This window comes from Hylobates moloch, unplaced genomic scaffold (genome assembly GCF_009828535.3).
Source record: "Hylobates moloch isolate HMO894 unplaced genomic scaffold, HMol_V3 SCAFFOLD_6, whole genome shotgun sequence".
Lineage (NCBI taxonomy): Eukaryota > Metazoa > Chordata > Mammalia > Primates > Hylobatidae > Hylobates > Hylobates moloch.
In genome coordinates this window covers 120,054,963-120,070,305 of record NW_026652281.1, presented here as the reverse complement: position 1 = coordinate 120,070,305, position 15,343 = coordinate 120,054,963, and the positions used below count along the sequence as shown (strand labels likewise).

The 15,343-nt window shown below is 40.3% G+C and overlaps 1 protein-coding gene across 11 annotated transcripts in view; it reads right to left on the bottom strand.

Moving 5' to 3' along the window:
• ARHGAP26 (Rho GTPase activating protein 26) overlaps positions 1 to 15,343 on the bottom strand; it is a 477,291-nt gene that overhangs the window by 184,158 nt on the left and 277,790 nt on the right. For all 11 annotated transcript variants that reach the window (XR_009213838.1, XM_032158217.2, XM_032158220.2 and 8 more), the window contains exons 13-14: positions 11,562 to 11,627; positions 6,955 to 7,029 (exon numbers count right to left, since the gene is read on the bottom strand). Coding sequence is in view for 10 of the 11 variants with exons in the window: in XM_032158217.2 (XP_032014108.1) it covers positions 6,955 to 7,029; positions 11,562 to 11,627 (141 nt within the window). In the remaining variant the exon portion in view is untranslated. The remainder of the gene's footprint in view (positions 1 to 6,954; positions 7,030 to 11,561; positions 11,628 to 15,343) is intronic.

The window sequence follows — 15,343 nt, the reverse complement described above, 5'->3', positions numbered from 1 at the left end:
CTTAATATTCAGGGGGGGAAACCCCCAGACACACAGAAGGCATTCTATTTCTAGGAATCTGCAAGTCTTTGAGAGTCCTTTTCACTCTCCAAAGACTAATGACTTCTGTTGCTAGGAGGAAGGGATCAAGGGTAGCTCTTGGTAGGACACTAGTACAAAGCCAAACTGCACTTGCTATGAGGAATTTTAGCAAGCTTTCTTAAGGAATCCTGATCAGTACAAAGAAGACATTCTCAAAGCACTGGCTCTCATATTCCTCTTCCACCCCAAAGTCCTTCAATGTATTAAGAGTACAAAAAATAAACTCGAAGTAATTCAAAAAAGTCTCTGGTTTTACTTAATTCTCAGCCTTTTTTTTTTTTTTTTTTTGAGACCGAGTCTTGCTCTGTCATCCAGGCTGGAGTTCAGTGGTATGATCTCGGCTCACTGCAACCTCCGCCTCCTGGGTTCAATGGATTCTCCTGCCTCAGCCTCCTGAGTAGCAGGGCTACAGGTGCACACCACCACACCCGGCTAATTTTTGTATTTTTTATTTTTTGGGATGGAGTTTCGTTCTTGTTGCCCAGGCTGGAGTGCAATGGCACAGTCCTGGCTCACTGCAACCTCCGCCTCCCGGGTTCAAGCAGTTCTCCTGCCTCAGCCTCCCGAGTAGCTGGGATTACAGGCGTGCACCACCACACCTGACTAATTTTTTTGTATTTTTAGTAGAAAAAGGGTTTCACTATGTTGGCGAGGCTGGTCTCGAACTCCTGACTTCAGGTGATCTGCTCACCTTGACCTCCCAAAGTGCTGGGATTACAGGTGTGAGCCACCACACCCAGCCTAATTTTTGTATTTTCAGTAGAGATGGGGTTTCACCATGTTAGCCTGGCTGCTCTCGACCTCCTGACCTCAGGTGATCCACCTGCCTCGGCCTCCCAAAGTGCTGGGATTATAGGCGTGAGCCACTGCTCCTGACCAGCCATATTTTCAATAACCAAAACATACTACTCCACTTTTGAGAGCCTTGGAAAGATAAACCAAATCTTACACAGTACCTGGCACATAATAAGCATCCAATGAATGTAAAATCACAAGCATTCTTGTACACCAATAACAGACAAACAGAGAGCCAAATCATGAGTGAACTCCCATTCACAATTGCTTCAAATACAATAAAATACCTAGGAATCCAACTTACAAGGAATGTGAAGGACCTCTTCAAGGAGAACTACAAACCACTGCTCAATGAAATAAAAGAGGATACAAACAAATGGAAGAACATTCCATGCTCATGGGTTGGAAGAATCAATATCGTGAAAATGGCCATACTGCCCAAGGTAATTTATAGATTCAATGCCATCCCCATCAAACTACCAATGACTTTCTTCACAGAATTGGAAAAAAACTACTTTAAAGTTCATGTGGAACCAAAAAAGAGCCCACATCACCAAGTCGATCCTAAGCCAAAAGAACAAAGCTGGAGGCATCACACTACCTGACTTCAAACTATACTACAAGGCTACAGTAACAAAAACAGCATGGTACTGGTACCACAACAGAGACATAGATCAATGGAACAGAACAGAGCCCTCAGAAATAATGCCGCATATCTACAACTATCTGATCTTTGACAAACCTGACAAAAACAAGCAATGGGGAAAGGATTCCCTATTTAAGAAATGGTGCTGGGAAAACTGGCTAGCCATATGTAGAAAGCTGCAACTGGATCCCTTCCTTACACCTTATACAAAAATTAATTCAAGATGGATTAAAGACTTACATGTTAGACCTAAAACCATAAAAACCCTAGAAGAAAACCTAGGCAATACCATTCAGGACATAGGCATGGGCAAGGACTTCATGTCTAAAACACCAAAAGCAATGGCAACAAAAGCCAAAATTGACAAATGGGATCTAATTAAACTAAAGAGCTTCTACACAGCAAAAGAAACTATCATCAGAATGAACAGGCAACCTACAATATGGGAGAAAATTTTTGCAACCTACTCATCTGACAAAGGGCTAATATCCAGAATCTACAATGAACTCAAACAAATTTACGAGAAAAAAACAAACAACCCCATCAAAAAGTGGGCAAAGGACATGAACAGACACTTCTCAAAAGAAGACATTTATGCAGCCAAAAAACACATGAAGAAATGCTCATCATTACTGGCCATCAGAGAAATGCAAATCAAAACCACAATGAGATACCATCTCACACCAGTTAGAATGGCCATCATTAAAAAGTCAGGAAACAACAGGTGCTGGAGAAGATGTGGAGAAATAGGAACACTTTTACACTGTTGGTGGGACTGTAAACTAGTTAAACCATTGTGGAAGTCAGTGTGGCGATTCCTCAGGGATCTAGAACTAGAAATACCATTTGACCCAGCCATCCCATTACTGGATATATACCCAAAGGACTATAAATCATGCTGCTATAAAGACACATGCACATGTATGTTTACTGTGGCACTATTCACAATAGCAAAGACTTGGAACCAACCCAAATGTCCAACAATGATAGACTGGATTAAGAAAATGTGGCACATATACACCATGGAATACTATGCAGCCATAAAAATGATGAGTTCATGTCCTTTGTAGGGACATGGATGAAACTGGAAACCATCATTCTCAGTAAACTATCGCAAGGACAAAAAAACCAAACACCTCATGTTCTCACTCATAGGTGGGAATTGAACAATGAGAACACACGGACACAGGAAGGGGAACATCACACTCCAGGGACTGTTGTGGGGTGGGGGGAGGGGGGAGGGACAGCATTAGGAGATATACCTAATGCTAAATGACGAGTTAATGGGTGCAGCACACCAACATGGCACATGGATACATATGTAACAAACCTGCACATTGTGCACATGTACCCTAAAACTTAAAGTATAATAGTAATAATAATAAAAATAAATAAATAAATAAATAAATAAAAGAGAAGTGACAAAAAAAAAAATAGTTAATGAAAGGTTCACTCAGCCCAGCCATCTCAGGGGAAGGTTTTGGAGCACAGGTGCCATGTTTATTTTATACTCTTGGCTAGCTCAGACACTACCAGTACCAAGAATTGATGAAGTTGAGGGCATGTTCACAAAAGAGAAGATGAAGCTCCCCCTTCAGGTCTAGAGCCCTGGTGATTCCGTAATTGAGAGATTCAAACTTACTTAACTGGTAGGGAGAATCATGGACATCATTCTCAACTTTCAATTAGATGTTACACTGTGGTCATCTTGCAGCTCTGGTTGCAACTCAGATTAGATTCCAGACTATCTGTAATGTCCTCCTGGCAGAGGCAGCTGCCCTCGTAATTTTCAGCTGCTAGTTATTACTTTTTCATGCCATTTCTCAAATGTTCATGATTATTTTCTCTATCCCCAGGAAAATCAAGGAAGAGAACAAGACAAATATCTTGTGTGAAGGCCACTAAGAAAAGTGATAAAAACAAGATCCTTTCATAACCACTCTTTTGCTTAACGCAACTGAGCTAAAGTGGTTCTTTTTTAGATTAGCAAAGCAGTCTAAAATGTCATATTTCTTTTCATTAGTGTCATCTTACATAATAATCTGTCATCTTTGAAATCTCAGGCCAGGCGTGGTGGCTCACGCTTGTAATCCCAGCACTTTGGGAGGCCGAGGCGGGCGGATCACGAGGTCAGGAGATTGAGACCACGGTGAAACCCCGTCTCTACTAAAAATACAAAAAAAAAATTAGCCAGGCGTGGTGGCGGGCACCTGTAGTCCCAGCTACTCGGAGAGGCTGAGGCAGGAGAATGGCGTGAACCCGGGAGGCAGAGCTTGCAGTGAGCCGAGATTGCGCCACTGCACTCCAGCCTGGGCGACAGAGCGAGACTCCGTCTCAAAAAAAAAAAAAAAAAGAAAAAGAAATCTCTCTGCCCTTTCTGTTCCCCCATATCAAGTTGGTTAAAAGTCCTGTTGATTCTCTCTGTATACTCATTATGAGTGTGTCCTTTTTTCCTGACTTCAGAGTACCTATTTGGTTCAGTCTTTGATAAGGTTTGCCTTACCTAATCTATTACAACCATCTTCCTTCTCCATGTCTTTCCATAATCAAATACATACTCGACATTGTAGCCAAGATTAGGCTCCTAATGCTAGAATCTGATATTGTTACATCTGTATTAGATATACTTTTTTTAAAAAGCTAGCAGCAGCCATTATTTCAGGAAAGCACTTCTCCATCTTCCTATCAATAATCCTGCTCAGTCCACTGGGTTTCAGGGACTAACCCCGTCCCCACCCCAAGCATCCACCCCATCCCCCACATCCCCCGACACAGGCACAGGATCCAGGCCATCTGCTGTGGGCCATGTGACTGGTCTGAGATTGAGAAACGAATCATGTGAATGGCCCCATACTGGCCAAGCAAAGTCCTCGCTGGAGCCTTCTGCCAACACGGTCAAGAAAGGCACTCTCTTCTCAGTGACCACAGGCTCCAAGGACTGCAGAGGCTGAACCGGTCTGGGACACTCCCACAGAGAACAAAGCCACACCAAGCCCAGAAGAGGTCAGAGAACATGAGAAGCCAGAAGAAGGAAGGGGCAAAGGATCTAGCAAAAGTAAAGACATCATTGGCATCCCTGACTCTGCCATGCTTCTGTCTTGGATTTACCAGTTATGTGAGCAAATAAATGTTTTTTTTTTCCCTTGTAAACTATTCTGAATTGTCTTCTTGACACTTTTGTGTGCAAAAGCATCATAATGGATATAATCCCACTATTGAGAACTTTTAATAGTTTCTTACTTCCTATAGAAAAAAACCCAAACACCTTGGCTCAATATTCAAGTTCCTCAACAAAAAAAGACCACCTTAGCTGTTCAGCTTTAAAACTCTCCTGTCCCAGCCTCAAGTTAAGTCTTTCAGAAATATTAAAATAATAATCAATACCCTTTGCTGTAGCCACCATAGACCCTTTGTTCAGAATATTTCCTGAATTGGAATTATTATTCTACTCTCTCCTTCACTACACTACTCAGTCTTCTAGACCCAGCACAGATTAAGCATGAATATCATACTTTACATTACAGCTTTCATACACACACATATTTCACCCTATCAGGACTCCTTACAGAAAAGGAACAGCTCTTTCTAAAATTTAATCTCCAGCACCTGACATCTGTTCTAAGCGGCAGACACCCCACAAATGTTTGCAGCTCTGGTCAGAAATGAAAAACTAAGGACTGACACCTATTAGACTCTTAATTCTTCCTTATATTAGAATTTCTCAAAAATTAACCCTATCACCATACAACCCAGCAACTGCACACTCGGACATTTAGCCCAGAGGAACAAATATATGCTCACACAGAAACTATATATGAAAATTTATAAAAGCTTTATCATAATTGCCCCAAACTGGAAACAACTCAGATGCCCTTCAACAAATGAATGGTTTGACAAAGTGCAGTACATCCATACAATGGAATATTACTCAGCAATTAAAAAGAACTATTAATACATGGAACAGCAAAAATAAATCTTGAGAAAATTACACTGATTGAAAAACAATGCCAGTCCCAAAAGGTTCTGTATTGTATAATTCCATTTAAATAATCATCTTGAAATGACAAAATTATAGAAATAGAGAACAGATTACTGATTGCCAGGGGTTAGACACAGGGTGCAAGGTGGGAAGTGAGGTATGTGCTTGTACAACATCATAAGGAATCCTTTTAGTGATGGAAATGTTCTGCATCTTGACTTAATTAATGCCAATATTTTGGTTGTGATATTAAAATTGTGTTTTGCAAGATGTTACCTTTAGAGGAGACTGGGTAAGTGGTACACAGGATCTCTATATTATTTCTTACAACCACTAGTAAATCTACAATTATCTCAAAATGAAAAGTTTAATTTTTACAAAAACTAACCATGTTTCAAATCTTAACCAAAAAAACCCAGATACTCATTGCTAGAGTACCTCGCAAATAATCATAGTTTCAAACAACAGATCTCACTCTAACTAGCAATACAATAGGGTTTTGGCTACAAGAAATGAATGACTGTCTCAAAAAGAGGTGAAGACAGTCATTCTGGCCAACAGGAGAGAAGAGATTTCTTTACCTAAGAAAGCTATTTTCAGAAAGTGGGATGGCAACAGAAATTACGAATACTAACACAAGAACTGTCCCTGTCCAAAACACTGAGCTGCGTACCCCAAGTGATAGTCCATCTCTACAAGCCAGGGCTTCCAAGGGGAGGAATAACAGCCTCTGTGAAATCTGATCTGTTTGCCATTTAGATCCATGTGACTCATGGAGGCTGGCTGCACTCATATCTAAAAATACAGGAAATCTGCAGCCTAAGCAAATTTGGCTCATGGACTCATGGGCTTTTGATTCAAATACTGCAAATTTGGAGACAGTGCTCTGTATTTCTATCAGCTAATGGCAAAGGAGGTTCTGCTGCTCAAGTGACAGGTATTCAGTTAAAATCTAGAAGCAAAGAGGATCAGAAGATTTATCTGGTTATATACATTTTATCTGAGAGTTACATGACACCTGCTCAGTATCAGGAACATGAACTCTGAGGTCCTCTGGAGCCCAGAATGATGCCTTTCCTTGGGCATTGGGTGTGTCCCACTAAATAACTGTCCCAAAAGAGAACGGAGGGAGTCATAAGCTATTAAAGACAGAGTGGTGTGGCAGTCACATGAGTGACCGAGTGCCACTTGGACCAGAGCACTGAGCCTACAGACAGAGAGGGTGTGGTGTCTGGGCCCTGGCATTTTTTATTTTGTCCAGTCCTACTCAGAACCTTTCCCAGCAGTGTCTGAAGCCATGACAACTGACCGATGGGGCAGATGACTTCTAGGTGACAGCTCATGGACACCCCGATTCCTTTGCCACAGGCTGTATCTACTCACAGACCTGGTGACTTTTCAGAGCGGGCCCCCCACCCAGGGACCTGACTAGCAGAGCCACTGTGGCACTCACCCATCAGGACACTCAGCAACTTCTGCACTCTGGAGTTGACCCCCACAATTCGATACAGCCCTTGCTCGTTGATCCCTGAGGAAAGAAACAGTGATGATTTAATTAGAGGCACATCAGAACACAAGTCAGGCCAATCCAGCCAAATGCACTTTTTTTTTTTTCATTTTCTCAGTCCTCCTAAAAGCTGCTCTAATTAAAGTCCCCTGTCACTCAGCTTAGCTCTTAGCAAAGGAGTGGGATTTGGTACAGCTGTCTAGGATTTCACAGATGTGCTGCACACTTCAGCCCTCATGTTAGTTCAGTCATCAGAGGCGAAAGAAGCTTTCCTTTCTCTTGCCAAAGGCAGCATCTGAAGAGTTCTAAAAGATGCAAAATGTACACTTTTAAATATGTCATATTTAACCAATTTTTAAAATTAAAATGCCAAAAATGACACGACTAAAAATTCATGCAACAGAAAAAGACACTTTATAATCTATTTTTACATATAAAATGAAAATATGGAGGTGTAAGAACATTTTTAATTTTAAGGAATGTTAGCCAAGACTGAGATTAAAAGATCCATTCATTTATAATGTAAATATTCTTTATCAAAAGAGACCACTTTTATTTCAACCCAAGGAACTGTACAATTAGACTAGTAAGGGTTTACTTTTAAATTAAACATCTAAACAAAGAATCAAAAACTAATCCACTGCAGTGTTTCTATTCATTTAAATACATGGATTAGATCACCACTGTACCATTTACAAAAGAAGGCAATTTAGACCAGGTGACTTGAAATGATTTTTCTCCTGTTAGTTCCAGGCCCATCATATCTGACCCCTCTCAAGTAATAGAGCTCCAGCTTCCTATTTTATTCCTCTGATATCCATTCTTCAAACAGTAGCCAAAGTGAACTGTCTAAAGTGCAAATTAGTTCGTACCACCTCTTCTCTTAAAACCCTCCAATAGCTTCCCATTGCACTTAGACCATAATCAAAACTACTTACAATGGCCTATAAGGCCTATATTATTGAGCACTGACTACCTCTGATTGCATCATTGACCACATGCATTCTGCTCCACACACTGGCCTTCCTGTCACCTCAACATGCCAAGCTCATGGCCCCACCTCATAGCCTTTGCTCCAGCTGTTTCCTCTACCTGGACTGCTCTTCTCCCAGAGCTTTTCATCATTCAGATCTCAGCTTAAATGCAACTGCTTCAATCTAATGCAATCCACAATCAACACTACTGGTCATTCCCTTACCCTGTTTTCTTTCTTTATAGCAGTTAACAATATCTGAAATTATCTTTCTTATTTGATTCTTTACTTGTTTTTTTCTGCTACATTCTCAATAGAATGTAAATAGTAATTGTGTCCTGTTCACCATTATATCCTCAGCCCCTGGATCAGTATACAGTACATGATAATAAACAAAACACTGAGTTTATACTCCATCAAGGCCAGTATAAAATACCTGGGAGCCAAAACACAATCTTCCAGAAGAAATTCGGGAAAGGACCAATTCTGCAGTACTTTCAACAAGACCTATGTAGACATGGAACTAATGAATAAAAAGAAGTGGTCTGGAATGATAGGATTTTACAGCTAAAGAGGACCTGTAAAATCATGTACATCATTCTGCATGATTCACGGACTAGGAGCCCCTGGTCAAAAACTTCAAAAACTAAGTGATGGGTCCCAAGTTACTCAGTGGCAGAAACTTGATTCAGTAACATGTCAGCTTGTGGGCTTGAAAAGTCTTAAGTGTCTCTACTTCTTCTATCCTTGTGCTTCCCCGGGACTTTACACAATCCCACCTCCCACTGGACAATTGTCAAATCCCAGAGAGTATGGGAAGTCTGTTCATCTCTGGTCACCATAAATACATATGCACATACACACACTGCAATCAGGAGATACCCACTTTTTTCAACTATTTACGCTAAAATGGCACCTAACTCATACTGTCCTTATTTCTTCTTTGTGCTCAATGAAGACTTTCTTAGAAGTTAAAATACATCATTTCCATTTTCATTTTAGAGGGGGAAGAGGAACGTGTGTACCTCTTCTTCTCCTACTTATTGTACTTATTTTGTAGTTTTACATCAGAAAAGGTTGTCCTCCTGAGCTACCAGTTTGCATTTACTACAGACTCTGTGAACAGTTTTAAATGATTAGGTTACTCTCTTGATTTTGGCTGCTGAAGACTGAGATGAACAGGTGGCCCAGCTCAAGCAAGTATATGAACTTTACTGGGGAAAGGGATTTTTTTTTGTTTTAGACTCGCTTTTGGCTCCATTTTTGTGCCTCTACCTTTAAACCCTGTACGTTTTATTCTCGGTCTTTTCTTTTAAATTTTTTTAAAAAATTAAAACTCCTGTTGAAAATTAGGACATGCACAGTGGCTCATGCCTGTAATCCCAGCACTTTGGGAGGCCAAGGTGGGCAGATCACTTGAGGTCAGGAGTTGAAGACCAGCCTGGCCAATGTGGTAAAACCATCTCTACTAAAAGTACAAAAATTAGCTGGGCATGGTGGCGGGTACCTGTAATGTCAGTTACTCAGGAGGCTGAGGTAGGAGAATCGCTTGAACCTGTGAGGCCAAGGTTGCAGTGAGTAGAGATTGAGCCACTGCACTCCAGCCTAAGCAACAGAGCAAGACTCCGTCCCCCACCAAAAAAAAAAGAAAAAAGAAAAATTATCTTAGTAATGAACAATTCAAAAAAACTTAGAAACTACAGTTAAGGTAAATAGACGAGTCAAAGGGAAACAGTAAAAATCAGCAGACAGCCACTGAGAACACAATGAAACCTGTGCAATACGACCGCTCCTCTCCCCACTGCTCCCAGAACGGGCTTATACTGAGCAGCTACTTTGTAACTTGCATTTTTCACATATTATAAACAATTTTTAAAATGCCATATGTCTATAATCCCAGCACTTTGGGAGACTGAGGTGGGTGGATCACGAGGTCAGGAGATCGAGACCATCCTGGCCAACACGGTGAAACCCCATCTCTATTAAAAATACAAAAATTAGCTGGACGTGGTGGTGTGTGCCTGTAATCCCAGCTACTCAGGAGGCTGAGGCAGAAGAATCCCTTGCACCAGGGAGTGGGGGGTTGCAGTGAGCCGAGACTGCGTTACTGCACTCCAGTCTGGGGACAGAACGAGACTCTGTCTCAAAAAAAAAAAAAAAGCCGTACGTCAAAAAATGTATTTCCATTGCATTGTTAGTGATTCATAGTTTTTTACTACACAGATGTACCATTGTTGATTTAACCCATTTTTGAGACATTTGGCCAGTTTCTGATTTTGTACCTTAACATCACCACTGTGTAAACATCCTTATGGCTCAATCTGGCCCATATCCTTATTTCCTCAAGACCAATTCCCAGAAATGTCACCTACTTCTACTTTATATTCTCTGGATATATCTTAAATACCTTTACAAGCTGCCTTAACACTTTATTTAAGGGAGGTACAGGAGAAATAACTGAACATTTTAAAAAACGTTTCCATACATTACAACTGTTTTGGAAAAAATATCTTTTGACGGTATACATAAGGGTAGGTTTTTAAATTCTCTCTCTTCCCTCTACTTAATGCCTCACAGTCCTTACGAAAAAAAAGTATATATTTCTCAACTGGTAAGAGTTATGAATCCTGCTTTAAAAGAAAAAATTTCTTTCCACTACTTAAAAAGGGCTGGTAGGCTGAGAGGCTGTAGAGTAAATAAGATTCACACCTCTGACACTGGTTCAAATCAAATCCAGTGGAAAGATGGTTAATAGCTTTTCTCAGAGGTACAACAGACCAGCAAACTCAAAGCTTCAAACTGCTGGGACTGAGGAATCTCCTTTGTGGCTGTCTCTGAAGAAGGGATAGAGACCATCAGGATGAACCAGGCTCCTTGATCTTAAGGTCCTGCTCCCACAGACCTGGGAAAGATCAGCGTGAACATGGGCCTGACCCCTTTTCTCTATCTGGGTGGTCCCCAGGGACTAGCTCCCCAGAGCATCTCAGGTTCACAGACCCCAAGATGTCTGCCAGAGAAAATTCAGGGTGTCTGTGAACTTAGGAAAACAATTACATCTTTATCTTCACTAACCTATAACTGACATTAAGCATTTCCTTCCTTTATGGATGTAAGCAACAAATCACAGGAGCATTAGCGGTACCTGCAACTTGGTGAGAAATCACAGATATTTTCATAACATGTTACAATTATTATGGATATCTTGAAATATCACTGATCCCATGTTATGTCGGTTATCAGACCCGCCACTATCACTCATAAAGTATTAACAAAGAAACACATATATCGTGATACCCTGTGTTTTTTAATGTTTTAAAAATTGAATTTCAGTTACTGGTTTCTGTAATCATATGTATTTTAGATATTTAACACATTCTTCTGATCAGCCAAAGAAGTTGGTGACACAAAATCAGTTAGGACCTCCTGCTTGAGACCAACAGGACTTGTGGAAATCCACTGACAATGGCACTTGGGGAGCTAATGAGTCACTTAAAGTCAGGAAACAGCAGGTAGCAGGTCTGACTCCTCACCAGATGCGTGACCTTCTATGAGAACAATGCCATCTGTTAAACTACTTTACCTCTGGTTTCCACAGCATGGATGCATTTCCTGATTATGCTGAAGCCAATGCTGTCCAACTGCGCAGCTGAAAGAGCAAGAGAAGGGCAGTCAAGTTGCTAGCCATGGAAATCAACCTCAGGATAGGGCTTAACCAAACCAGGATGAATCAATCGCATGCTGTGGTCACATATCCTTTTAATTTTTCCCAATAACAGTACAGGAATAACATAATAATAGCTGGCATTGATTGAGAGCTTTCCATATGCTAGGTATGGTTTTAAGTGCCTTGCATGTATTATCTCATTTAGTTCTCACAGTAACCTCAAGTTGTAGTAACCTGTAAAATTATCTTCAATTTACAGGTGAAGAAACTGCAGCATAAGGTGACAGGTACCTTTACATTGCTCTGCTATTAACAGAAGCTGTAGAACTAATTGCGGTCTCTTTCAAAAAGCACAAATTAAGTGGTCTATAAATGTTGGGTAAGTGCTTAAAAGAGATTTTCTCACTTGATCCCAGTAAGTCCTCCAGGTTGACATTATCATTAGCCCATATTACAGAGGAAGAAACTGAGGCTTGGTAACACTAAGTATCTTGATCAAAGATGCAGAGCCAATACATGGAGACTTGCTCTAGAGCCCATACCATCAAACTGCCTTAAATGTGGCCCTGAGTTAAGTACAATCCTGCTCAGGTGACTAGAAGAAAGGAAAAATAGAACAAAGAATAAAAGAAGAAAAATGATTCATTAAAACAGCCAAGAACAAAGACACTACCTAACGAAGCAGCATGAAGGCAGTGGGGCCATCCTCTAGGGGGAAATGAGCAAGTGGTGACAGGGTTCTCACTGAGAAAATAAATGATCAACAGCAGCAACTTCTTCCACAGCAGAGAACCACACAAGGCTGGAAACTTCTAAACTGATAACAAGGCTAGAAATTCCCTAAAATTCACCCCCATGTTTTGGTTACCCAGTGATAATCTTTAAGAATGGGTGGGTTCATCTTTGACCTTCTTAGGACAGTGGGACAAGACATTCTACTACTTAATGGTCAGAGTGGAAAGGAAAACGGCAGAAAGTAGAAAAGCAAGTATTTATAGATGATTTGCGGTCATCTCAGGGAAAGTAATAAACTTGTAATATTTGAGAAGTGAGCAGAACCTGAACTCACCTTGGATCTAACCCAAATTGAATCTTTCTTTAATTCTTAGTGTATATGGGTAAACTTAGATAAAATGAACATTTTATTTTTTTATTTCCATAGGTTATTGGAGAACAGGTGGTGTTTGGTTACATGGGTAAGTTCTTTTTTTTTTTTTTTTTTTTGAGACAATGTCTTACTCTGTCGCTCAAGCTGGAGTGCAGTGGCATGATCTTGGCTCACTGCAACCTTCGCCTCCTGGGTTCAAGCGAGTCTCCTGCCTCAACCTCTCTAGTAGCTGGGATTACAGGCACCCACCACCACATCCAGCTAAGTTTTGTATTTTTAGTAGAGATGGAGTTTCACCATGTTGGCCAGGCTGGTCTTCAACTCCTGACCTCAGGTGATCCACCTGCCTCGGCCTCCCAAAGTGCTGGGATTACAGGTGTGAGCCACCGCACCTGGCCTACATGGGTAAGTTCTTTAGTGGTGACTTGTGAGATTTGGATGCACCTATCACCCAAGAAGTATATACAGCACTCTATTTGTAGGCTTTTATCCCTCACCCCCTTCCCATCCTTTCCCCCATGTCCCCAAAGTCCACTGTGTCATTCTTATGCCTTCGCATCCTCATAGCTTAGCTCCCACTTATGAGTGAGAACATACAGTGTTTGGTTTTCCATTCCTGAGTTACTTCACTTAGAATAATAGTCTCCAGTCTCATCCAGGTAGCAGCAAATGCCATTAATCATTCCTTTTTATAGCTGAGTAGTAATCCATCATATATATATACCACAGTTTCTTTATCCACTTGTTGACTGATAGGCATTTGGGCTGGTTCCATGTTTCTGCAATTGTGAATTGTGCTGAAGATTTTAAAACATTTCTTAATCACCAAGAATTCCCAAAATCAAACTAAAAAGGAATGCTAATTCCTAAAACAACTCTTCCCAAACTGAAATATTAATAGTTCCTATACTTACATGCATACTTATTGCTTAGTGATGCTTATTACAAACACACTCAGCCTCTAGGATAGTAAGTAAAGTACCAGAAAAGAAACAGAAAAACAATGTTTTTCTCCCCGGAGATTACTTGCTATACAAACCATTCTTTTTATTCCCTTAAAATGGTAAGGAGCCTATTAACTCAATCCCTTGTTTTTCCCTGTATAAATAAAGTATTTGCTCTGCAAATTATGGCATCTCAAGATTCTGATTATAGGCTGAAAGCCAAATCAAAATAATTCTTCCAAATAAAACTCAACTCATGCAGCAGGCATTTTTCAAATTTAATAACAACCTATAATACAGAGGCCAAATACTTGTTGGAATCCAGGGGAGGATTTTTTTTTAAATAACAGCTTTATTGGTATATAATTCATATACCATAAGTTTACCCATTTTCAGTATACAATTCAGCAATTTCTAGAGTATTTACAAAGCTGTGTATTAATCACTATTATGTAACTCCAGAACATTTTTGCCCTCCTCCCTACCCCAAAAACCCATTCACATTGGCCATTTCTTCCCATCTCCCAGCTGGGGGGAGAATTCCTTTTCTATGGATTTGCCTATTCTGAACACCTCACATAAATGGGAATCATACACTATGTCGTCTTTTATGTCTAGCTCCTTTTACTTAACATAATGTTTTCAAGCCTTAGCCATGTTGTAGCATCAGTACTTCATTTCTTTTCATGGTCAGATAATATTTCATGGTCCAGATATATCACATTTTATTTATCCATTCATCGGCTGATAGATATTTGGGCCGTTTCCACTTTTTGGCTGTTGTGAATAATGTTACTATGAACATCTGTGTACAAGTCTTTGTGTGAACTGGTATTTTCATTTCTCTTGAGTATACACCTAGGAGTGGCAACACTGGGTCACAGAATGACTCTACGCTTAACTTTTTGAGGAACTGCCAAACTGTTTTCTAAGCAGCTGCACCAGTTTTCATTCCTACCCACAATGTATGAGGGTTCCAATTTCTCCTAATCCTTGCCAACATTTGTTATTGTCTTTTTTATTATAGCCATCCTAGTGGGTGTCAAGAGGTATCTCACTGTGGTTTTGACTTGCATTTCCCTAATGACTAATAATGTTGGGAATCTTTTCATGTGCAGGGAGGATTTTCATTCCTTTATACAGTAGTCACAATAGAGCCTACTGGAAAGCATTTGTCAGATGGGGAATTACGTTTTGTGCTAAAGGAGTTTCCCAACATGTTTATAACTACGATTCAACAGTCAGGTGAAGCCTTTTAGTTCTTCTTTTGAGAGGTGCTTAAGATCATCTTTTCATAGGAATGAGAATCAAAGAAGTCTGGGAGAGAAAGAATTGCCATTTTACACAGTGCTATGGGGAGCTGCAGACATTGATTCTGAACTAGGATGTTTTAAGAGTAGGCTTGTGAACATGGTCTTATTCTAGGCATCGATGAACTTCTGCCCTAGACAAAGGCTATTTCTTTACCCTCTGAACATCGATAAAAGTTTTGAAAAATTGGAAAGAACCTAGCATCTGACATGTCAGAAGATACATGCATGTAAAGCCATCAGCCCAATCAGTGGACACAACCCTCTAGAGGCAAATCAGTCATTGAACTTTTTTTTTTTTTTTTTTTTTTTTTTTTTTTTTTTTTGTGGCACTGT